This window comes from Equus przewalskii, chromosome 10 (assembly GCF_037783145.1).
Source record: "Equus przewalskii isolate Varuska chromosome 10, EquPr2, whole genome shotgun sequence".
In the NCBI taxonomy this organism is placed as follows: Eukaryota; Metazoa; Chordata; class Mammalia; order Perissodactyla; family Equidae; genus Equus; species Equus przewalskii.
Genome location: NC_091840.1, coordinates 36,297,073 through 36,322,703, shown reverse-complemented (window position 1 = coordinate 36,322,703; position 25,631 = coordinate 36,297,073). Strand labels below are relative to the sequence as shown.

At 43.2% G+C, this 25,631-nt stretch overlaps 1 protein-coding gene across 17 annotated transcripts in view; it reads left to right on the top strand.

The window, feature by feature from the left end:
* The window catches only part of ACACA (acetyl-CoA carboxylase alpha), a 280,736-nt gene that overhangs the window by 245,269 nt on the left and 9,836 nt on the right, over positions 1–25,631 (top strand). For 14 of the 17 annotated variants that reach the window (XM_070562412.1, XM_070562410.1, XM_070562418.1 and 11 more), the window contains 5 exons: positions 569–704; positions 7,777–7,954; positions 10,240–10,352; positions 22,681–22,835; positions 23,531–23,701. In XM_070562412.1, the coding sequence (XP_070418513.1) occupies positions 569–704; positions 7,777–7,954; positions 10,240–10,352; positions 22,681–22,835; positions 23,531–23,701 (753 nt within the window). Of the gene's footprint in view, positions 1–568; positions 705–7,776; positions 7,955–10,239; positions 10,353–22,486; positions 22,609–22,680; positions 22,836–23,530; positions 23,702–25,631 lie in introns of those variants that run through there. The other 3 variants (XM_070562423.1, XM_070562424.1, XM_070562425.1) reach the window with 1 other exon arrangement.

Below are 25,631 nucleotides of genomic sequence, written 5' to 3'. Positions count from 1 at the left end.
TAATAATGAAGTCTGCCCTAACGCCAATTGTGAACACCACAACCCGTCTTTTTTAAGAAAGATGATTATGTTTTCACATCCTGACAACATCCAGAAAATGCGGGGTCTGGAATGCTGGGGTGGAGGTATTCAGTAGGGTGACATGAAGTGTCTTTTCCTTAGCCACAGTACAAGAAAAGATGTACTAAGCACAGGGGTGACAGGACTTGGAGGCTATCTACAATTGGCTTCCTTTGAAGAGTTGTGTAGTTGAGTCACTTAAAGGTGCCTTCGGGTAGCCTAGAACAAGGATTCCTAACACTGCATTTTCCATTAGAAGCAGTAAGGTTTCCCCCTTTTAACTAAAGAGTAGTGGTGTAATCAGGACTTAAAAAGAGGAGTATTTAACAAAGTCAAAGATCTAGGATCCTTTCTTTTTTACTTCAAGGATGATTTCTTGATGAACAACAGATTTTGTTTGTTTGGTTTGATTTTGAGTTTTTAATCAGTAAAACCTTGTTCACCTCAGAGAGATTCCCCCTCAGACCATGTTGTTAATCTTCTCTTTCTCTCTGACTTTTCCCAATAGATCATCCAACAAGCTGGCCAGGTTTGGTTCCCAGACTCTGCCTTTAAGACCTATCAGGCTATCAAGGACTTCAACCGTGAAGGGCTGCCTCTGATGGTCTTTGCCAACTGGAGAGGCTTCTCTGGTGGAATGAAAGGTGATTGACTTAGCTGTGGGCCGGAGGGACATGACTGATTCTCCAGAACCCTGCAGTGGGGAGAGGGACGGTTTATACTGGGCAGAGCCTGTGGTTGTCCTGACAGCCCATCACCCTAGGCTTTTTGGGGATTATGCTCCCTCTGAGATATCTTCTGAGTTGCAATTGAATGGGAAAATTCAATACGTTTTACAATTCCCTACAAAATTCCACAACACTCTACTAGTATTACCTAGGTGGGCTGCTGTTGTGGATTTAGCTTTCACAGGTAAGTGATGGACTCTTCTGATGGTCTAGGGAAACATGATTGTGCTAGTCTATGTCCCTTTTTTCTGGCCATACTCTTTGTTGATGTTACTCTTTAATGCTCCATGATGACCAAGATAGATCTTGAAATTAGCCTTCACCAGAAGAAAACAAACGAATTCTGTACCAGAGGCTGTTCTTTGTGGCAATTTGTGATATGTTTTGTTGTTATCCAGCAACAGCCCTGGGCCTGTGGCTCCAGCATATTAGAACATTATTATAAAAGCTCTGCTCTGTGCTATGGGCATTGCTTAGTGATTAGGCAGCCAGTATCACCATTTACTAAGAGTCCTCTATGTGCAAAGCCACTGTGGACAGTTCAGGAAAGCCAAAGGAAACACACTCAATAACCTCTTTCAGTAGTGAAGCACTCTCTCCAGTGGCTAGAGATTCATGGCCATGCTGAGGCCAGAGAGTGTATTTCAGGAGGGGACGAGTTTGCTGATGAGTGTCTACTTCCTTCATCAGGGGAGGCCTGAGGGCTCCAAAGGAATAGCATGGGTTAGGGGAATGGAAGGAAGGAGGAGTTGCTACTGTTGAAGTGAATAGTGTGATCAGAAATAAGGGCATATAAAATGTGAAAGAATGAACTCCCAATAGGGCACCCAGAAATACCTTGGGCAGGAGCATCTCTAGCTTGGAGGGAGGAAAAGCCTGAGTAAGTTACCTTTTTATAGATCAGCAGTCATGTGTAGAGAGAGCATTATGCCAAGAACTTTCCCTTTCCTGGCAAGGAAAAGCCCTGTATTGCCAGGCCTCCCTGGCAAAATGTACACAACTAGGATGATTTTTTTTTTTTTAGTTGAAAAGTTCCCCTTTGCTCATTTTGCTGGAAACTACTACATTTTACACTTTTCTTGGGGCAGATTTGGACTATACATGCAAATTAATGTTTCTGTACTTTATCTTAGGCTATCAAGGTGAATTATTTTTTGACCAAGATGATAAATCAGTGGAAATACCATGAAATATTGAGAGTATAGGTCAAGCAAGTCAATCCTACACATTTTTATTGAGTTTTTATGTTCAAGGAACTATACCAGCTACTTGAGAGAAAACAATAATAAGTCAGAAACAGATATTGCCTCAAGGAGTCAAGAAAAATGTCTTGGGCAGAATGATAAATCTGTAATGTATAAACAAAACACCAAGTGTTCAAAAGAGGATGATACTATATTGAAGGGTTTTTTTGGAGGAGGGGCCTGAAACCCCTTTCATGTATATATCTGAGGTTCATTTAGCATCAGATTTCACTTGATCCCAAATTCCTTGGCTATCAGATTTATATTAAGGTTTAGGAGAGAATTCAATAGTATTACTCCTTACTTACCTCTCTTCTAAGGGGCCAGTGAGTATGTACTCTTGCTGACGTTACTTAGGAGTAAGTCAGCCTGGCTATTTTGTCCTAATAAGTTCAGAGTTGAAAAGTTAGCCATGTGCCACTTGTAGGAAAAGCTTCAATTCTGCTACATATTTTGGCTCAGGCCCAGATTGGCTGCCAGCCCTGCAACAATAAGAACTACAATAAGATTCATTGAGCTCTTTTCACTAGAAACTGTGCTAAGCGTTTTGCATGCATTACCTTACATAATCATCACAACAAGCACCTCTAAGGGGTAGGTTATATTATTATCTGCAATTTATATAAATTAAGGTTTAGGTTAAGTAAATTTCTCAAGATGATTTTGCTAAAAAATGACAGAGTTAGGATAGGAACACAGATCTGTCTGACTTCCTGTTGCACAGTTGGCTGATTTTAGAGCCTAGGACCAGAACTAGATTTACCAGAACATCCCTAGAATAGAATATCTAGGTTCCTGAGAAAGTTATTATCCATCTACCTCTCCTCTGCTTTGGGGTTGTCCTTGGTTATTGTGAGAAGAAACTTCAAGAGCTCAGAAATGTTATGTTTTTTTATTGTGGCAAAATATGCATAACATAATATTTATCATTTTAACCATTTGTAAGTGTATAATTCAGCAGCATTAAATGTGTTCACAGTGTTGTGGAACCATCACCACCATATATACCCAAAACTTTTCCGTCATCCCTGATGTAAAGTACCCGTTAAACAGTAACTCCCCATTTTCCCCTCCCCCATGCCCCTGGTCAAAAATGAGTTATTGGCTTGATACAGACCAGGGCCAGCCTTGTCTTCTGAATTTTGGTGCTGCTACATCCATTTATACATCACTTAAGACAAATAAGCTTTGGGGAAGATAGAGATCAGTGTGAAAGTAGGAAGGGAAAGAACATCTGCCTTTCATATTTACATACAGGTCAGGATGTTTCCTACATATTATCTCATGTAAAGGGACCTAAGCTGAGAGTCATTCCATATCCCTTGGGGAGATGTTTGCAGTTTTGGTTTCAATACTGGCTGGGGATTATGCAGGGAGGGAAAATAAACAATTATGCCATCCCTCAGTGCACACAAACACACAGCCAGGAGCCGACTGCACTGTGGGTAAAATGACTCCAAAATTGTGTGTAATGAGTAGGAAAAGATTAGAGACAGCTCTTGCTATGCTGAAAATTGACATTAGTGGAGGGAAAAAAAAACTCTTTACTAGTCGGCCTAGGAGGTCTAATTCGAGCAGTAAAAATATAAATAAATAAATAAAAGCATGTCAAGATGGTATTGGTGCTTTTTTTCCAATGAGTTCTATCTGGCCGGAAGGCTATTCAGCATAATGCAAAATTAAATTATAAAAACTGGCTGAATATTTAGATGGAAGAGCCATTTGGAAGCAGTTTATTTAGACGAACCGGCAATGACCCACAACAGGGAGACATCAAGCGTGAAATTTACTAGAAATTAGCACCAGGGTCCCAGCCTCAGCATGAATAGCTTGATAGGATGCAAATCCCAGTGATATTAAGCTGCCTCACTGCTAGTGCTACAGGGTCACTCTCAGTTGGCTTTTCATGTTATACTTATTATTTTTTCCTGGGACAGGTTATAAATAACAATAAAAAAACATTTATTGAAAACTTTAACTGGAATGAAAGTCTATTTTAAACTCTCTGATTACTTGGATGTAGAAATACAATGTCAGCTGGCCATAATGAACTCACAAGAAACATTATGTGTATGCGGTGTGTGTATGCCTAATGTTTACCTTCAGCTTCTCACACATAATCTCGCCTCAAGCCAATAAGATCCTTCTAGTTTCTAGATGGGGCACTGTGGAAAGACCCTGCCACCCTGCTCCCTTGTTTGGTACATGTGGATGCCACGCTTTATCCATGTTGTGTAACAGTGAAGGCCCTGGGCAGGGGTGGTGCCTGGGTGCTGAGAACACACTGTGTGATCACCGTTCAGGCAGATGTACTTTGCCCAGAATACTCAGCAAGCTCCAAGCTCCCGCCTCTTCAGTGAAGAACCTATCAGTATTTTCCATTCCCAGCTTCATTTCTCGGGGCTGGAGAATTGACAGTCAGCATATACATAGCTCAAAAATTCACTAGACTGATTGCTGGCCTAAACCCTGGGAGGCCCCTCCCCTGCTACTCTTGGCTGTGCTTTTGCTCTGTTTCTTAACTGTGAAGGGATTTCAGACAAAAGTATTTCAGATTGTTGCCAAGTGCCTTTCAAAATGGTGGTTTAGGGCAGCTGTGGTTCAGAATAATGTCATTTGTGGAGTTTGTCTGTAGATGTGTTTGTTTATATTTGAATAGCCTTTGTTGCTTTTTGGGTGTTTTGGTGAATGGGTTGTGGTCTCTTGGTGTTCCAGGTTAGATGGAAGCATTGTTTTCAGTCCTAAGCTTGTCAGCTTTAATGAAACTTGATGCCACTTTTCTACTCACAGTCTTGGGGCCTGAAGGTAATTGTGTGGCAGTTAGCTCCAAGCCCTTCGCATAGCTGGTATTGTCATCAGTACCCTTTCTGACATTTCGGAACATCCCAAAAAAACGGGCAAAATTTAGAAATATTCATTTATTCAAATCTCTTTTTTGGTTTTTATTTTACTCAGTCATTGTATCAGATGCTGGAAAGGTTGCCCCAGCCTCATGCTCTTTCCCAGCGATAAGAATGATGAGGTAAGAATGAGGTAGTTGGGCCTGGCCCGGTGGCGCAGTGGTTAAGTTCGCACGTTCTGCTTCTTGGCGGCCCAGGGTCCGCTGGTTCAGATCCCGGTTGCGGACACAGCACCGCTTGGCAAAAGCCATGCTGTGGTAGGTGTCCCACGTATAAAGCAGAGGAAGATGGGCACGGATGTTAGCTCAGGACCAGTCTTCCTCAGCAAAAAGAGGAGGATTGGCAGTAGTTATCTCAGGGCTAATTTTCCTCAAAAAAAAGAAAAAAAGAAAAGAATGAGGTAGTAGAATGTGGACTTTAGAGCCAGAAAGATCTGTATTCAAGTCTTATCTCTGCCACTTACTCACTTATTTAACTAAGCCTCAGTTCACACATCTGCACCTTCAATATAAGAAGAAGATGCTTTTTCTGATGATTAAATGGCTTGTATGTGTGTATATGTAATCACACTCCCTGGTACGCAGTAAGCTGGCCATGATGATGAAAAAGAGGGACCAAAGTCCATTCCACAAAAATAAAATGTACACATACTCAACTTTATGCCAAACACACTATTTACATGTACTATGAAATTAAGTTTTTTGAATTAAATAAATGAGAGTACGTTTTAAATAAAGTCCCATTCTTTTTGGAAGCTGGGTCTGTTAATCATGGTACAGAGGCAGATTTTGATGTAGATATGCCTTTAATAAGCAGAAGTGAGTGAAGAGGTTGGAAACTTTGTCTTCCTTTACCTCTAACTTGCTTTTTTCTTTTTCGTGTAGAGTGACTTTTTTGGTGCTGTTTTCTGTTTTACTTTCTCCTTTTATCTGTGCCTCTCATTTCTTCTCTGTGCCTGATACCATTGGGCCACTTCTTCCTGTTACTTTTTCTGAGACTGTACTCTTGGCAGCACTGAAAAATGTACTGCTAATTACACAATTATTTTATTATGTAGCACTGGTTGAAATATCCACTAAAGAATTAATTTAGTTAAAATAATTTGAACTGAGCAATTATTTTCATAACCACAGAATTAGCGTTAAGCGCTTAAAGTCCTTTATTCCCTGCTCTTCATACAGCAGTTGTGTAATTAGCAGTAAATTTTTTTGGTCTTTGCTTTCCTCCCAAAGGAATAAATGTCTTTGCTCTGATCATATATGCAGAGTATATGACCATACACATTCCACATAGAATAGGGAGTTTTTCCTGGAGCAACTTATGAATTTTTGGAATTTCTGAAGTCTTCACAGACCAGCCAGGGAGAAAGGAACATGCCTTGCAGTGTACTGTGCTCACTGATGGCTTGTATATAGAGAGCCATTTTCACTTTGGAGAAGGTGGCAGTTTAATTTGTCAGTAACTATGCTGAAAACATTTTCTATTTGGTTTGCTTTAAACTTACTGAAAAATGCTTCTTTGCTTTGGATTTCCAGAATTGATTTATTCCAAATTGAGATCCTCTCTTTGATAGGAAAGTTTGAACACAGCTGAACCTGTTATTTGGTGTTTAAAAAGGATCCATTGTGGTTCCACTGAAATACTCATTAAACTTCTGGAATCATAAACCTAAAACTTTAGCAATATTTAGACTTTAGTGAGCTAGGAAATGGGAAGAAGTCATAGATTGTTGGGAAATAAATAGCTGATCCTGCTTTCCAAGGACTCACTTTATTTGTGCATCAGGAGTCCCTTTTCTTCAGGTTTCTCCTGGCCTTGGAGGGATTACAGAGTATACTCTTTAGCAGAACAAAGAGGTGGTTCCTCTTTTTATATGGGCTATGTGGTATTTCCAATAAATACCTAAGCATTTTAAATTTTTTTTTCTCTCATTGATACCCTAATAAAAATGCAACTGTTAAAGACTTAATTTGTTTTCCTTTCTTGTTGTGTTCTTTCCCAAGTATTTATGTGCTCATTCATTTATTCATTCATTCACTCAGCAGATGCTTACTGAGGACTAACTATGTTCCAGGCACTAGACAGGACACTGGGGATACAAAGATGAAAGATGCAGTTTTTGAAGATAAATTTTTTGGTTTTGGTGACAAAGATTGGCCCTGAGCTAACATCTGTTGCCAATCCTCCTCTTTTTGCTTGAGAAAGATTGTCACTGAGCTAACGTCTGTACCAATCTTCCTCTATTTTATATGTGGGACGCCACCATAGCATAGCTTGATGAGTGGTATGTAGGTCCACGCCTGGGATCTGAACCCACAAACCCTGGGCTGCTAAAGTGGAGTGCACACATTTAACCACTACACCACTGGGCTAGCCCTGAAGACAAAATTTTTGAAGGATCCATTTCCATTAGCTGCACATTTTAAGAGCTTATCACATGCTAAGTATCCTGAGAAGAATTGAAAAGAGCCTAAATAGTTCCTTCCTTCAGAAAAGTTAATGTAGTGAGAGAGATCACATATTGACATGAAAAATACTCAACATCTGTAGAGCAAGTGTGAATTAATGTGGTGAAACCTGAGTACAGAAATTCAGGGAGGATATAAAATGGATATGCAATCCATACGGCCTGCACAGTGTATCTTATGAAAGACAGTACACTTCTCTTATGCTTGTGAAGATTTTCTGGAGTCTTGAACCCCCAGATCTGTCACCTCTGGCCATGAGCATCCTCCTCATGGAGGCACAGTGAGCCATATAAATACTGTTTTCTGTGTGTGCCATGATGTGAACAATGTTTGGAAGCCCTGTTTCATGATTTCTGATTTGTCTTGTTCTCCATAGATATGTATGACCAAGTGCTGAAGTTTGGTGCTTACATCGTGGATGGCTTACGGGAGTGCTCTCAGCCTGTGATGGTTTACATTCCTCCCCAGGCCGAGCTTCGGGGTGGCTCCTGGGTGGTGATTGACCCCACCATCAACCCCCGGCACATGGAGATGTATGCTGACCGAGAAAGCAGGTAGCACTCTTTCCTTATTTCCATTCACCGCCTCTAAGGATCCTCTAGCTGTTGGTTTCCTCCTGGAGAATGTTATAACCAAAAGAACTTTATTTGAATATGTCCATTCCCAGAGAGCTTCAAAGTCAGAAAAATAGGCTCTCTAAGTAGAGTCTACTGGTATGAGAAAGAAACCAGGCTAGAGTCAGGCTTTTTCAATGTGGTTCCCCCACCCTGGACTCTTTTACCACAAAGTCCTCTAAACCAGGCACCCCCAAACTCAGAGAGATCTCTCCTTCTCTTGTTCAGATATGCCTGTTCACTATCTCTTTCTTAGGTGTGTGGCAGAGGGAGCTTTAAGCTAGTCAGAGTGGAAGGACTGAATCATTAGTCTGGAGTTCTAGGGTCTTAACCCAGCTCTGCCACTGACTGGTGAGGAACTTGGATCAGTCCTCACTCTCCCTGGCTGCTTCTCCTTGTCTGTAGAACAAGCTGAGGGATCACTGAGGTGCACCACAGCACCTGCATTCTGTGGTTCCAGACCAAGGCTTCTCCCTCAGAGTCCAGTGTCTCACTCTGGCATTTTAGGAGACTGGGACGACACTGTGTTTGTAGCACCCAAAGTACTGCAAGAGAAAGTCCCAGGCTTTTGTTGGGAAGTGGTACACGAGAGTACTTAAGTAAATAGATCTAATCCAGCTTCCTTTCGTAATCTGTTTTCAAACCTTTCCAAAGTAGGTAAATTTCACGCCATATTTCCTTGACTTTTTCCATGCCAATTCCTACATCCAGTTGTTTTATTAGAGCACTTGTGTGTCTCTTTTCCCAAAAACCTCAGCCTCCCATTTCAAAACCTGCTTAGTAGAGTCCAGTAGTTTTATTGTCAAATCAATAGGCTAGCATTCTGTATGTAGGAATTTATTATTTTTAAGTCCTAACCTAGCCCCGATCTGATGTCAGATCAAAGACAGTTCCTCTGCAGACTTGGGAACAAGACTGTCTGGTTTCAGGGGCTGGCCCTGAGGCCAAGTGGTTAAGTTTGCACGCTCCGCTTCGGCGGCCTAGGGTTCGGATCCTGAGCATGGACATGGCACCACTCATCAGGCCATGTTGAGGCGGCGTCCCATGTGCCACAACTAGAAGGACCACAACTAAAAAAATATACAACTAAATACTGGGGGGATTTGGGGAGAAAAAGCAGAAGAAAAAAAAAGATTGGCAACAGTTGTTAGTTCAGGTGCCAATCTTTAAAAAAAAAAAAAGACTGGTTTCAAATCCAACTCTGTCGCTTGTTACACTTAGACATGTCTCTTAACTTCCTGTACCTTAGTTCCTCATCTGTAAAATGAAGGTAATAGTACCTTACCTCGTAGTCGATGTAGACTGGGCATAGGATTATTGTGAAGATTGATATGTAAGCACTTAGAACAGTGCCATGCACACAGTAAGCATTAGCTGTAATTTTTTTTAAATGTAAAAGGTGGCCCGGCCTGGTGGCACAGCGGTTAAGTGTGCACATTCTGCTTCTGTGGCCTGGGATTCACCAGTTCGGATCCCGGGTGCAGACATGGCACCACTTGGCACGCCATGCTGTGGTAGGCGTCCCACATATAAAGTAGAGGAAGATGGGCATGGATGTTAGCTCAGGGCCAGTCTTCCTCAGCAAGAAGAGGAGGATTGGCAGATGTTGGCTTAGGGCTAGTCTTCCTCAAAAAAAAAAAAAATGTAAAAGGAGTTGTTTTTTTGTTTTTTTTTTTTTAAGGTGTTTAGGGTAAAGTTCCTGGTAACAGAGCATTATTAGTATGCTACTAGAAGTAATGCGGAGACCTTTCATTTTCCAGCAGTAGGCAGAACATTTTCTCTACTGCTTGGCCTGGCCTAGTCTGTCCGAGTCCTACCAGCAGACTCACCAGCATCGACCCCTCATTGTATGGCCCACGTGCTGGAGGTTGTTCCCTACCACTGCGCCTACATCATCATTTTTTTTTTCCTGGAAAATAATGGATTCCTGTTACCCTTGTCAGCTATAGGTGGTGGAATCTGTATTCTTCTGCCTCTGAGATGGAAGTAGCCTGGTGTAATAATGAGAATTATTTTAACTGCTTTTTGCCAGGCCTTTCTCATACCTCACTTAGACACTTCTCTGGTGCCTGCTTCTCCCCCTGGGGTTACTTCTGTGAACCATGGGTGGGCAAAACCATAATGAAGCTATTTCCTGGTCCACAAATTGTAACTGGCCTCATTCTGTAGTCTCCTTCCTTTAAAGTGCCTTTATTTTTATTTTGTTTTCTTTCTCTCTGATCTAGGGGCTCAATTTTGGAGCCAGAAGGGACAGTAGAAATCAAATTCCGCAGAAAGGATCTGGTGAAAACCATGCGTCGGGTGGACCCGGTCTACATCCACTTGGCTGAGCGATTGGGTATGTCTGCTTGTCCTCCTGGCAAATCAATGAGCCATTCAACTGATTTGTAATGAGTGCATTCATAGGCCAGGGGAGGAGGCACTGAAGCATTTGATCAAATTCATGATAATCTTTATTTACTGTCCTCTATATGGTAAGAAACCTAGTAGAATGAAATAGTGTGTGTAATAGGAGGGAAAGTGGTCTCTAAAAAAGCAAAAGTCACCTGATTTTTCTTCTGATATTTCTTTACAGTTCAAATAGCCCATCTTTCTAGGCTTGTGGATGTCCTTGTAAAGAATGATTAGCTAGAAGTTGCTGTTGGGGGCAGGCTAATCAGGCAGAGAATATGCTAGACTTAGATGTCCTGTCTCTACTTGTCTCTTTGGACAAGCCAGCCTCATTTCTGAGGGATGTGAGTGTCAGTGTCATGGGATGGAAAAGCTGGAGACTACCCAGGCAGTGTTGTGGGGCCACCCTGAGCTAGAGAAATGGAAGTAGAGACTGCACTGTGTGCTTCCAAACAGAGGTTGCAGCAGCCACTGCCTTGGAGCCTCTGCATTGGGTGCTTCCAGCCATCCTCCGTTGCTAGTTCGTTTCTGGAGCCCTTGGAAGGCACTAGCAGTGTGAACATAGGACTGAACCATGGGAGCCCTGTGTTGAGTCCAGAGTCTGAATGAATTTCCGAGTCTTTTAAAACACTGATTTTCCGCCAACGTCTCCCATGGAGCCCCTTACTATGTTAGTAAAGATAATTGCTTGAGGTTCTTTTGTTTGCTGGTTTGTTTTGATTTTTTCTAAAGGAACAGAGATTGTCTTTAAAAGGTAGTGAAACGGTGAATGAAAGGCATAAAGAAGAAATGCTAGCTCATTTATGTTCCAATTAGTAATTTAATTAATAAAGTACCATTTGTAGACTCTTCATATCCTCACCATCTAAAGACACAAGAACTTCTGAGTGTTTGCCTGCACATCCTGGCATTTGGAGCCCTGAGCCAGGTTGCCTGCCAAACACAGTGACTTGGGTTACAATAAACCGTATTTGTGTCCCATTGTTTGCCATTAGCTAACAACCACCAATAACTCTAACTCACCACAGCCTGATCCTTTTATGGGAAGTACACACATACAACAAGAAATTGGCAGACTTGTTTCTAAAATCTATTGCCACCCAGAATTGTTGTGGGTTTTTTCTCTTTCTTCTCCAAAGAGGATAATTACTTCTGACCAACACCATACACTTTAATTAAAGTAACTGCAGCTCAAGAGCAAGTTACTCACAACTGTACAGAGAGAGAGCTCTAAAAGCTTCAGCCACTGATAAGCATCTCACTTAGATGGCTCATAATTGCTCCCAGCATCCGGCAATCGTTGCTGCTGTTTTTACCACTAATTCTGTACAAAGGCAGCAGTGCCACAATTGCAGGACACAGTGAATTGCATAATTTTCTCTCTTTTTTTTTTTCTTTTTTTTTTCTTTTTTGCTGGTTTTCTTTCTGGCCAATTTAAAATTTGTCAAAGTCGGTCTTCTTCTGGATCACTGCCCTTTGATATTTCGCGCACTCCATTTGCCACAAACAAGCCGCAGGGCCGCAGTTCATGCTGACTCTAGCAGAAGCAGAGAGAGCTCCATTTATCTTACACTGCCTGCTGAATTCCTGCTCATTAACTGGGGGTTCACTGCCTCTTTTTAACCCCCCAATGGCTGTTATCATCCCTTCAGAGTAACTGGGTGGTAGGAAGAGGGATCCTCTCTGACATCTGTTTGCAGAACGACTGGATGGTGAGGGGTGTGGGGCTGAAGCTTCTTTCTCTTGAAGGAAAGTGATACCACTCCCATCTTCACCCAGTGCCTTTTAGCTTTTGAAACACAGGAAGGGGAGAGGGAGGAGACTCCCAAGTGATGGTCGTTTAATCATTTGTTACAAATCATCTCATTATCAATTTCCTATCTGCATTGAAGAAAACCATATTTATTTAACCTTGACCAAAAGGGCACTAGAGAAAGAATCCTTAGTCTGCTAAATGTGAAGCAGGCTCTGGCCCAGGGCAGTGTGGGAATGTGAACAGTAGATCTGGAATAAAATAACTGTACAAGACTTGGTTATGTTGCTCATAGATAAACTGTTCAACTTCTTCAAACATCAGTTTCTTCATCTAGAAAGTGGGGATAACACCCCCACCTAGCTAATGTGAGGATCAGATGAATGTGCGTTTGCTTTGAATCTGTGAAGCATCTTTCACACATGGGGATTGGCATCGTTTCCTTTCTGTCTTAATCATTAGAAGAAGCAGATGCCGTATTTGGCATCGAGCATTCTCTGTGGCTGAGGTCCGCTTTTGGAGCAAGTGGTATAGGAAAGGAAATGAGAAACCGCAGTGGTCTTGTCCCTCAGGTGTTTGCATCTTTCAGGGAGATCCTACACACCCGGGCATGTCTGTGACACCACAGATGAGCAGGGATGTAACAGAACATGCTGTGAACCCAGCTCCTTGTGGGTTCACGTTAGCTTTTGGCTCCTTTCTCAATGCCTAGAACCAAAATACCAAAATGCTTTTTCACAAAGTGGGTGAAAATGACCTTATTTTCCAGATTGGGAGTTTGAGGCAAAAAGAAGAGTTGGTAAATCATCCAAGATACAAAGTAAATGTATGTCAGAGCCCAGATGGAATTCTAGTTCCCTGTGTTCTACTTTTCTTAGGATTTCCCCAGATTTTACCTCAGCTAAATACTGTGCCTGATCAAAATTAAATAAGAATTCTTTCCCTTTGTGATCTAAAGCCAATTCCACTGAGAAAAATCTGATTTAGGAGAAAGCCTGTGGGAGTGGCTGTTATCTTGGGTTCCCAATCTCTTCCCAAACCAGCCTCTGCACTGGGGAGCATGCTGTCGTATCACTAAAACAAACCAATGCACAACTGATTGACTGTATTCAGAAACAGAATTACTGTTTATTCTCTAAGGATAATTAGTAATATTTCATTTCTTAGCAGGTAACTTCATCTCTTTCATAATTTTTATTTTTAAAAAAACGCCTTTTTGCCATTTTATGTAGTTAGTCTGGGTGAGAGATTATTCATTACTGGTTTGCAGTTCTGTGAGTATGACAGCGAGTGTGAAAATGGTACCTACATTGATTCCTGGCAGAGCAAAAGGGAAGAATTAACCCAGAAAGAAATGTGGTGTAATCCCCATTACCAGAGTCTTGCATTGTTGGACCAGTCCTGACCCTGGATTCTCAGAACTAGGGCTCAGTAGAGTCTGTACAGGGAGGTGAACATCCTACCTTTCTAGTTGGCTTAAGGAAATTAAATTCCTTCTCTGGAATTGGAGCCCCAGCCCTCCAAGGCCTCTTTGTGTCTCTCTGACGTCCTTCTACCTCCTCACAGAACCAGGAGCTGGGAGAGTGGCTGTGGAGCGGGACGGCCTCCTTGCCTGGCCTCTTGAGTTGCTGTGACCTGAGGTCCCCTCCTGGATCCTTAGCCTCCTCTTGTGTTCAGAGGGAAGTAACAAATCAATTTAGATAGAGAACTGTCCAGCCCTACTGTGAAGCAATTGTAAGTTCCCCACTGTCCTTCTCCCTTAATACAAAGAACACCCGGGCAAATGTGCCCAATACTGGCACTTTATTCTGCTCCAGACACACATCTCGGTCATGGCCCTGTTCCCAGGCAGCTGGGCAGCCTGCCATGCAGCACCTCAGCTATGCCCACATGGATCGTGCCCTGGGAGTGACAGTCTGACAGGGGCAGCGGCAGCACTGGCTGAGCACTGCTGCTGGCCCTGCGAGGCCTAACCAGCACCCAGCATGCCTTCTGGCCTGAGGCACCTCAGGTGCAGATAGAGTATTGTGGCTGCAGGTGAGGATAAATGTGTCTGTAAAAAACTTTGGGGGCTGCCCCTGTGGCCGAGCGGTTAAGTTCACATGCTCCACTGCAGCGGCCCAGGGTTTTGCCGGTTTGGATCCTGGGTGCAGACGTGGCACCGCTCATCAGGCCATGTTGAGGCGGCATCCCACATGCCACAACTAGAAGGACCCACAACTAAGATATACAACTATGTACAGGGGGGATTTGGGGAGATAAAGCAGAAAAAAAAAAAACTTTGGGGGCCAACTCAGTGGCATAGTGGTTAAGTTTGAATGCTCCACTTTGGCGGCCTGGGGTTCACAGGTTTGAATCCTGGGTGTGAACCTGCACATCGCTCATCAAGCCATGCTGTGGTGGCATCCCACATACCAAATAGAGGAAGATTCGCACAGATGTTAGCTCAGAGCCAATCTTCTTTACCAAAAAAAAACCAAAAAACAAAAAACACACACACTTTGGGAATGCCTTCCTCCCAGGCCTTCTATTTAGCAGTCAGGATAACAGGAAAAGGATACTTCCTTGGATTAAGGGGATTCAGGGGTTAAGCTGCTTTTGTAGTAGAGGTGATCAAAGTATCTGAGCTGTGCATGTTTTTCCATCTCTTGTGTCCATCTTCAAGATATCGTAAGCTAAGAAAAGCCAGAGTTGCTTATTTGAGGCAGAAAGCACTGTCCTTACCTGGAAAGTTAAGCCTTGGAAAGAAAGAAGTTCCAATACCCGTGTCTGGGAAGTGGCTTCTGGCCTTCTCACCTCTTGTACATGGAGTATCCTTACTGGCACCGTGGCCATCCAGACACTGGGCTCTGTGGTAGGTAGGCCAATGAGAAACAACATAAGTTTTTCCATAATGAAGGTAGAGATGATGGGATCATGTCTTCTCCTTAAGTTAGCAGCAGCTTAAAACCCACCTCATCTCACTCATTCAGAAGCTCTTTAGCTTGGTGCAATTTAGTACAATAGTGACCACATCTGGGAAGAAGAAGGGGTCGTTTTCGTGTGATCCAGTACTCTGTGTTAAGAAAAGCACCTGGGCTTGCTTCTTCCCAGGAGGCAGTGATTCACAGTTCTGTCAGGCTGGAGAGACCTGGCAGGCATTTTGTTAGACTGAACTTGAACTTCTACCTGCCTGAAGGCTGTCATCAGAAAATGTCTGAGAGAGCCTGTTCCCCGGTTGGCCACAGCTAACCCAGATCCCTGTTCCTCGACCTGCCAGACTCAGGGGAGCAACTAAGGGAAAGAAAATAGTAAAGACTGCGAGGTTTATTGCCACTAGAATTCAGAGAATTCTGTGCTGTTTCCTGACTCTTGTGTGGGATGTTGGCATGGGAGCACAGGGGACAGGCCTGCAGGGGGGTAATATAATTTTTTACTCCTCTTTGGAAATCTCTGGGTTTACTATAATGATTTTAAAAAATGTGAACAGCAGAGCACTAACACCATTGCAAGGAACCTTAGGGTTAAACATCCCTTGAGAGGATTGCTGTTAAAATCAATATGCAAATACAGTTGTATTTAGATAGGTATGGCCCCCTTTGAAGAAAAGCAGATATATGAAAATGGGATTTTGAAAAAAACTAGATACATTGGGAGAAATTATTCCCATTACAAAAGGATTATTTGCTTTACCAAAGGATTCACTGCAGGGTTCCTTCTAAATAGCTCCCTTAACGCATTTAAAACAGGATCTGATTTACGCAGTTTTTCAAGAATGCTTTTGTATAGGAAAGGCACACCTGTTATGGATACAGAAATAGTTTTGCAGGGATTTTTTTCACCCTCTTACTATCTTTATAGAGAAATTTCTTTCAACATAGAAAATGTGATTACATAGATCTTTTAAACAACTACTTATGTTTGTACTTCTGAATCTTAATAAGATTCCAGTCTTTTTAATGCTGATTTTTCAGTCTCAAGGTTGAGGTATGGTGTGTGTTCTTACATCTGAGATTTTCAGGAGCTTAGTAGGGAGGGTGGTCCAGTCCTTTTCTTTAGCTTCATAAGTATTTAACCAATCAAAGCAAATTGCTTGCTTAAGACAAAACTTTAATTTAACATCATATTCTTTCATAAAACATTCGTCCTATTTGCCAGATTAGGGTTGTTACATAAATGAGAAACAGAGCTCAAAAGAGGAAAGAGATTTCTGCAAGGTCACCTAGTGCCTTTGGCTGAGTAGAGTGTTTCTAGCCTATCAATCTGGTTTTTATTCCAAACTTCAAAGGTCTCACCCTCCTGCACAGGGTGTGGTCTGCTCATCCTCAGGGTCAGGCTCCTCCTCTGGCCCTCCCTTAGTGTCATGGCGGGGGTGCAGAACACCTCCTGCTGCAGAAATCAGCTGTCTCCTTGGGAGCTTCTCTTCAGCTTTGACCCCATGGAGGACAGATGTGGCTTTTCATTATGTCCTGGCCCTGGGAACACCTGACAGGCTGCTGCCCTCTGGACACTTGTGGGTCAGTTTAACTTGTTTCATTTAAAGAGCATGGGCTCTGAAGCTAGCCTACCAGAGCTCAAATCCCAGCTCCACTGTTTCCTGGCGTTGTAGCCTGGGACAAGCGACTCACTTTTCTGTGCCTCAGTTTCTTCATCTGAAGGTAGTGGTCTTTTAGGGCTGTTGTGAGGATTAAATGAGATGAAAAGTACTTAAACAATCCTCCTGGCACATGGTGACATCTCAACAACGTCAGCTCTTATTTGATCAGACTGGTAATGCCTCTTCTGTATTTAACACTTTACCTTAAAACTTTTTAATTAAAGCTTGAATTTTTAAGATTTCATGGGGACTTTTTATTTGAGGAAGGAAGGAATGGGAGTAATCTACCTCTCTTTCCCCGTTTCAGCCTTTTCCTAAAGTAGGATTCTAGAAAAGAATGACTTTTCTCTCTGTAGCATATTCTTAAACACACACACGCGCGCGCGTGCACCCCGACTTGCTTTCCTAAAAACCCTGAGGCCCTGCAATCTGGCTAGGAAAGAAAGAAAACCATTCCAAGATATTTAATTGTACAGGGAGCTTACAGGATTGATCGAGAGCTTAGCTTTTTACAATAGTCCAGTGAATAAGAAATGCTCCTGACAAACGATCAATGATAGGATAATCACTCTTTATCCCCGTCCTCATTCTTACCTTCTTTCTTTCAGGAGAACAGGGTTCAGAAGTCAAAAATCTTTATAGATGCCGCTTTTAAATTAAGCAGAAAATAGACATTGACATATTTGTTAATCTCCCCTAAATCATTACCAGGGCTGGCTGCTTTGCTGTACAAGGAGAGAGGGGTCCTTGGTGTGCTACAGAAGGGTCTAACTAGCTTAAGAGCAGCCTTTTATTTTTAGAAAATAAAATTTAGAAAACCCTTTTCTTTCCCTTCCTTAAAACAAAGTACACGGGGCTGCCCCGTGGCCGAGTGGTTAAGTTCGTGTGCTCTGCTGCGGCAGCCCAGGGTTTCGCCAGTTCAAATCCTGGGCGCAAACATGACACCACTCATCAAGCCATGCTGAGGTGGCATCCCACATGCCACAACTAGAAGGACCCACAGCTAAGAATATACAACTGTGTACTGGCGGGCTTTGGGGAGAAAAAAGAAAAAAATAAAATCTTTAAGAAAAAAAACAAAACAAAAAAACAAAGCACACAAATTCTTGGCTTTCTCATGTGCACTTTAAAATAAATACATTCTCAGGGCCCCATGGCCTAGTGGTTAAGTTCGGTGCAGTCTGCCTCAGCAGCCCTGGTTCGGTTCCTGGGTGCAGACCTACACCACTTGTCAGCAGCCATGCCATGGCAGCAACCCACATACAAAATAGAGGAAGATTGGCACTGATATTGGCTCAGAGTGAATCTTCCTCAGCAAAAAAATAAATAAAATACATACATTCTCTACTTCGTGTTTTTCCTTGCTTTGACACTTTTTTGAGGTAATTCTTGAACTGCAATCAGAGGCATTACTGAACAAATCAAACAAGGTGGCCTTTGGAGGAATGCTTTGTGATCTTCCTAGTCTCAGGAGGGCCAGGGCATTACAGGTATTTATTGTGTTATTCTTTCAAAGCTCTAGAATAGCTTAACTGGGTAGACAAGACCTTTGTTAGTCCAGGAGCCAGCCTCCTCTGTCTGTCCCACTTGGTAAGGGCTTGTTCACAGAGTGCTCTGCTAAGCCCGTAAGTCCGTCCCATCCCATCCCTGCTCCCCACACCCTGTACCCAGTGCTGAGCTGTGCTCTTGACTCCTCTCTAACACAATGGCCCAACTCTCCAGCTGATTGCCCTTTGCTGTCCACTGCCAGGATACCTGCTTGGCTGCCTTCACTACCATTTACTGTGGAAGAACACAGGCTTTGGAGACAGCCAGACCCAAGTGTAAATCCTGACTTTGCTACTTAAGAGCTGGATGCCATTTGGCAAGTCACTTTACATTTTAGATGCTTGGTTTTCTCATTTGTAAAATAGATACCCTGCCTGTAAGGTTGGGTCTTATAAGGATTAGAGATGATGTATGTAAAGCAATTTGGAAAAAGCTCAGTAACATGGAGGTATTCAGCTTGGTAGCGGTGTTAATAGCTGACCTAAGTCTGAATTGTGCTTGGTGACTTAGGAGCTCTGTGATCCTGAAAGCATTGAGTGTGGTGCCCGGCACATAGTAAATGCCCAATAAATGGTATATAGTGCACATATCTATATGTGTGTGTACCTGCCCAATGTTGGTTGTTTTCCCAGAGGGAGAATGTTGGAAGGGTCTGGAACTCCCTATTAGCCATATCCATGGTCTTGCCATCTCTTGCCCCTCAGCAGGGCTGTGATTCCACCTACTGTTGTGTTAGTTCTTGATCTCACAATAACAGGAGGAGCTACCTTAAATCTCGGGTCTGACCTACAGAATGAGAATTATTAGAGACATCGTCTTAGTCTCAGTTGTGGAATGGGCCTAAGGTGGAACTTCAGCTTTATCAGCCAGGAGTCTGCCATCATCATTAAGCCTTTTCTGAAATTAAAGGGATCCTGCTGCTGAAGCACTTGTCCTCTGCCCCACTTAAGCAGGGAAAAACAATGTAACAGTGTTTGGGAGTCACGCTCTTGCACTTGAGTCCCGGCTCTGCCCCTTTCTAGCTTTGTGACCTTGGTAAGTTACATAAATTCTCAGTGCCTCAGTTTCCTCACCTGTAAGATGAGGATAAGAATAATACCAACCTTGGGGCTGGCCTCATGGCCAAGTGGTTAAGTTCATGTGCTCTGCTTCAGCAGCCTGGGGTCGACCAGTTTGGCTCCTGGATGTGGACCTACACACCACTCGTCAAGCCGTACTGTGGCAGCATCCCACATCAAAGAACTGGGGTGACTTGCAACTAGGATATACAACTATGTACTCGGGCTTTGGGGAGAAAAAAGAAGAAAAAGGAGATTGGCAACAGATGTTAACTCAGGGCCAATCTTCCTCAAAAAAAAAAGAATACCACCCTCATAAAGTTGTTGAACGGATTAAACCAGGTAATAGATATAAAGCACTTAGAATAATGCCCAGCGCCCTGTGAATTATCAGCTTTGATTACTGATTATATGCACTGGGGAGCCAAGAAAAACATTTGTTTTAGTTTGGCTTATTTTTTTAACTTTCCGTTTGATATAATTTCACAGAAAAGATATAAGAATAGTACAGAGGACTTGATGCCTTTTTCTCAGATTCATCCATTGTTAACATCTTGTCCCAATTGCTTTATCACTTCTGCATGCTTATGTGCATGTGCTAGCTCACTCTCTTGCTCCACATGCATACACATTTTCTTGGAACCATTTGAGAGTAATCTGTGGACATCATATTCCTTTAACTATAAATACTTAGTGTGTGTTTCTAAGAACAGTCTTTCTCTTATATAACAACAATACGTTTATCAAAATCGGGAACTATAACATTGATAGAACACTGTCTAATCCATGATTCATATTAAAACTTTACCAATTGTCCCAATAATGTCCTTTGTAGCTTTTTGCGGGGGTCGGGGGGGGCGGCAGATTTGAGATCTAATCCCAGACCACATGTTGCAATTTGTTGTCAAGTATTTTTAGTCTTCTTTAATCTGGAATAATTCTTTGGCCTTTCCTTGTCTTTCATGATCTTACTTTGTTTTTTAAGAGTACAAATCACTTTTTTATAGCATGTTCCTCAATTTGGATTTGTCTTATGTTTCCCCATGGTTGTAGTCAGATTATGCCTTTTTGACAGGAATATTGCAAAAGTGATGTATGTCCTTCTCAGGACATCATCTGAGGAGGCACATGGTGTCAGTTTGTCATTTTCTTGGTGATGGTAACTTTGATTACTTATTTAAGGTTTTGTTCAGTAGGTTAATCCACAGTAAAGTTACCATTTTTCCCTTTGTAATTAATAAGTAATTTGTAAGGAGATACTTTTAGACTATGTAAATATCTTGTTCCTCATCAACTTTCATCCACTAGTTTTAGTATCCGTTGATAATTCTTGGCAGAATCAGTTACTGTGATGGTGGTAAAATGATGATTTTTCTAATTCCATCATTCCTTCTATGTCTGTTAATCGTTATCTGCTAGAAGGGAGAGCTTTCCCTTCCCTTCTCCCTCCTTTAATTATTTATATCAGGGTGGATTCACATTTTCTTACTTTATTCCATAAATATTGTCTCTGATAATAAATATCATTATCCTATTTTGATAAATTTGATGTTCAAATTGTCCCTGATTTGGCCAGTGGTTGGGTTTAATTGTCCCAAACTGGTCCTGTGTCCTTTTAACATGTCCCAATCATTTTTTGAGTGCTTCCTTGCTTTTGGTGACAATACATTCCAGGCTCATCTTATATTTTTCCTGCCTCAGCCCTGGAATCAACCATTTCTCCAAGGAGTCTTGGTTCCTTTTAGTAGAGAAGGAAAAAATGTGTGCTTCCTTGTCAAGGATGTTATAACTGAGACATCTCATTTCAGAGGAGACAAGTCGGCCCTCCTCCCATAAGTCCAAGCAGATCCACACTAGAGTGAATGGGCCTTCATCTTACCCCACACTGTGAGGCCCAGTGCTGCCATGCTATTTCCCTGGTTTGGAAAGAAGTCTGCTGAGGTGTCAGGGGCCTAAAGCAATAGGTTAGTGATTGCCCTCTTTGTGAAAGCCCAAGAAAAGATGGCCTTCAGCATTCTTCAACAGTTTTAAAGTAATTATGAGTTTAAAAAAATAAAAATAAAAAAAGAGGTGGAGTTGGGTGTCCAAAACCCTCATAAAAATGAAACTAGATACTCTAGTTACATCCCTGTTCTATTAACATGTGTTTATGTATAATACTTATGGCCCACTCAGCAGCCCGAGACTGTTCATGGCATATGATTCATAGTGACATAAAAAGCAAGGCCTGTTCCCAGACAGACATGCTTGAAATAGACCTTTCTCTTCTGCATCCCATCACCTGTGGTCATGTATTTATTTGTCAGCTTTGGTGACAAAGCACTTCAGATTGTCCCCAGCACCAGGGGCTATCACCTATTGCTCCTTCATTTAGACTTACTCCTCCTTACTAGGCAGGCAGCTAAATTTTCAGTATTAATTGCAAGTTCCATTCTGAGAGTAATTAGGAAAAAAAGCACAACGTAGCAGCATCTGTACTGGGACACTGTAGATTGGGGTTGGAGAAGTGGTCCTCCTTGTTATAAGGAATTTCAAAGTCTCCTATCTGTTGAGTGAGGATACTGTGTGCTTTCTAAGCTCAGTAATCCAAATGGGCTTTGTGAACTGCCTTTTTCTTTTCTCCTCTTTCTTTTCTTTTAGCCCAAGAACTAGAATGTCTTTGTCACTGTGGTCAGGGGTTGGTTCTGGCAGAAGCTGCCCAGGTAGGAGATTAGGGGCTGGCTAATCCACTGAGCTGGCATAAGACACACAGATCTGGCTCTAATTAGATTGGATTCTATTAGTTTCAGGTTAAGAGTATCCAAAGCTGAGATTAGAATCTGTGGACTAAAGCAGTTTACAACTTTAGGAGTCATTTGGATCCTTATCAAGTTGGGCGGGTGACTGGTGTGGACACGAGGAAAGAAGAGCTGTTGGTTTGTGCTCAGAAGTGTAGGGGATGTCCACACTCGGAATACTCCAGTCGCTCTGATGCTGGTCAGCAGGGCATGGTCATGGTGTCCTTCATGGGAAAGGCGAGGCCTGGCTGTCAGTCAGTGAGATGATGAGAGACACAGGCCCCAGGTGGTTGTTTGCACCTGCTCAGGGAGAGGCCTGGGGAAAGGGACTCACTCCCGTGGCTGCTTTCATAATTGTGATCTCCACAGGGAAAGGAGGAGGACACGTTGGCTCCCCATGGCAAGGTAAGGACAGGTCTGGCATCTCATGGAGTCCAGTTACTCAGCAAAGAGGTGGCGAAGACAATGGAGAATGAGGTCACAGAGGGAGGGAGCTGCTTCTGGGCAGAGAGATTCCTGGTCACCACAAGGCAGGTGTGACAGGCAGGTTTATTTAATTGCAGGCACCCCAGAGCTAAGTGCAGCTGAGCGGAAGGAGCTGGAGAACAAGTTGAAGGAGCGAGAGGAATTCCTGATTCCCATTTACCATCAGGTAGCTGTGCAGTTTGCTGACTTGCACGACACACCAGGCCGGATGCAGGAGAAGGGTATTATTAATGTAAGTACAGTGGTTGCCACTTCTCCTGACTTGTCAGAGACCCTCAAGTGAGCAAGTGTATGTCTCGTGCACACAGGCTCACAAGCAGGGAGCTGTTAGGGCTGGATTAGAACCGTTGTGCTGTTTAAACCATTTTTAATTTTTTTGGAGAGACTTTTCCCTTTTTCTATATCCATCATCATCCTAAAACAACTTAGGATTTAGGTTACCATGGACTTCTCAGGAGGCAAGCTCCATTTTACTGGTGGGAAACTGAGTCACATGTGCCTCCATTGGGGACAGCTGCCCAGGTGGTCCTCAGGCTGTGGGGATTACTAGTGTCAAGGTTCCTGCAGCAACTAATTCACTGCACTGTTTGATCTGCATGCAAGGTATTTTAGCCATCTGCTCAGATCCAATTGCTCACTCTCTGGTTACCTGGGAAGTCACAGCCCCTTCCCCAGAACATTTCAGCCATGGGTGGGGTTAGCCTTAGCCTGGCCCAGCCCTGTGCACAGTGCTGTGGTCAGCAGAATGTCGGGGCTGCTTTCTGAACTGGGGAGACATCTCCAGGGGCTGGGAGCTCGCAGCCAGCTCAAGTCTCTGAGAGGCTTACTGGAGAGTGGGTTTTTGTGCCTGTAGAGTCCCCTCTGGACTGGGCACTAAGTGGGGATTAGGGCTGGGGAGTGACTAAGTTTATTCTTGTCTGTATGTAGGACATCCTGGATTGGAAAACATCCCGTACCTTCTTCTACTGGCGGCTGAGGCGTCTCCTGTTGGAGGACCTGGTCAAGAAGAAAATCCACAATGCCAACCCTGAGCTGACTGATGGCCAGATCCAGGCCATGTTAAGGCGCTGGTTTGTGGAAGTGGAAGGGACAGTGAAGGTAGGTGGGTGCCCTCAGAGGAGCCTTTATGCTGTGCTCCTCACCCCCACTTGAGGACTGCAAGGCTTGTTGTCCAAGAGTCCCCAGGCCTCTAAGGGCAGGAGTAGAAGGGAAGCATAAGGCCTAAGCCCTGTTTCCTCCCCTCACCGTAGCACGTCATGATGGCTTACTAGAAGAGGTGGTAGGGCATTTTTTGCAGCTCATTCATTCAGCAAACTTTTTTTAATACTTACTACATATCAGACACAGCATTAGGCCCTGGGGACATGGCAGGGACAGAGGCACACGTTGTTCCTGTCCATACAGAGCTCACCATCTAGAGGGGGAGAGATTGACCAAGAGGTCACACATACAATGGTGAGGCTGATGTTAAATAGGGCAAGCCCAGGAAGTCATAGAGCACAGAGAAAGGACACCTGACCCACTGTTTGGGAAGGGGGAGGAGAGTCTGGGAAGACTTCTAGAAGTGATGTCTCAGCAGAGACTTGAAAACAAAGTAGGAATGAACCAGAGGAAAAGGTTGGAAGGGGCTGTGGGAGGAATGTTCTAGGCAGAAGGAACAGCATGTTGCAAGGCCTGATAGCAAGAATGTTGTGCATCTAAGGTACAGCAGATATTTCCGGATGGCTCGGAGATTGGGATTGTGCATGGCCGTGGGAGCTGTGTTGAGGGGTTTGGACTTGGTCCTGAGGTCTGTGGAAACTTAGCAGCAGGGTGACCTGCTCTGATTTGTATTGTTAGAAAGACCACTCAGGAGATTGTGTGGAGGGTGGAAGTGAAGGAGGCAGGAGCAAAAAGCCTAATAGGAGGTGATAGTAATTTAGGCAGTAGGTGCTATAACCACAGCTAAAGATCATCTGATTTCAAATCTGAGCTGGAAGGAAGTGTCCACCCTGCCTGCAGGGAACTATGAATCTGGCATCTTCTTGAGGTGATCTCACAGAGATGGCACATGCCTTGGAGCAGTGACCCCGCTGAGATGGTGTCCCTGGTGCCGTCGCCCCAGAGCTCAGGATGGGGTGGGTCTGAGGCCAGGACAACCAGACACCAACATGAGCACCAGCATTTGCCCCTGGAATTGTGGGCTGCACAAGACAGTCCACAGAAGCATAGGAAAGAAAGGCTAGAACTTTTATTTCTGTTTATTTGTCCTAAGAAAAAGAAAGAAATTAACCTTTATTAGTAGCTGGTATATGGATTAAAAGTAAATCACATATGTCATATATACATCTTACAGAATATTGATAGTATGTGCTGGAAATATATTTGTCTCTTTTCCTGATGGCTCTGTGATCAAAAACATTTGGTGACTAGGTTAGAGTATTGAGGGAGGGCTGGATGGCAGGCACTCTAGCCTCTTCCTGGGAACTGTTGCCTGAAGTCTCTGCTGACTGTTCTCAGGAAGGAACGCGAAGATTTACCATCAATTTTAAAGTCAGTGAATCAGGATGCTTCTAAGATTCACTTTTGTGTTAAGTCTACCCATTTCTTTACGACTGAAAAGCTCTGTTGGATAAATATTTCAGGTGTGCAGTTGGGGAGCATAGACTTATGCACCATTTGGTTCAGGTTAAGGTCAGTATTTGGCATCATAATTGAGTGAGACAATTCTGTCAGTGGCTACTGGCAGGTTCTAGTGGAAGTTGGCATTGAAAGTCACGCAAGTGTAAAATAAGAGGTTGTTCTCCAGTTAAGAGTGGCCGGCTAGGGTAAATGGAGTGTGTGTGTCTGTGTGGCCAGAAGAGGCCTGCACTGCCTTCCTACCACATTAGTCACTAATGGTCTTGCAGGGCCTCAGTAGGCACAAGGATGAGGAGAAGGAATAGCTTCCCTCCAAACATGAAGTGAGTGGATAGTCCCTTCAGTTGCTCCTTAGCATCCTGCTCTGGGGTGCCAGTGTGTCTGGAGAAATAGGTCATTGCCATGTCTT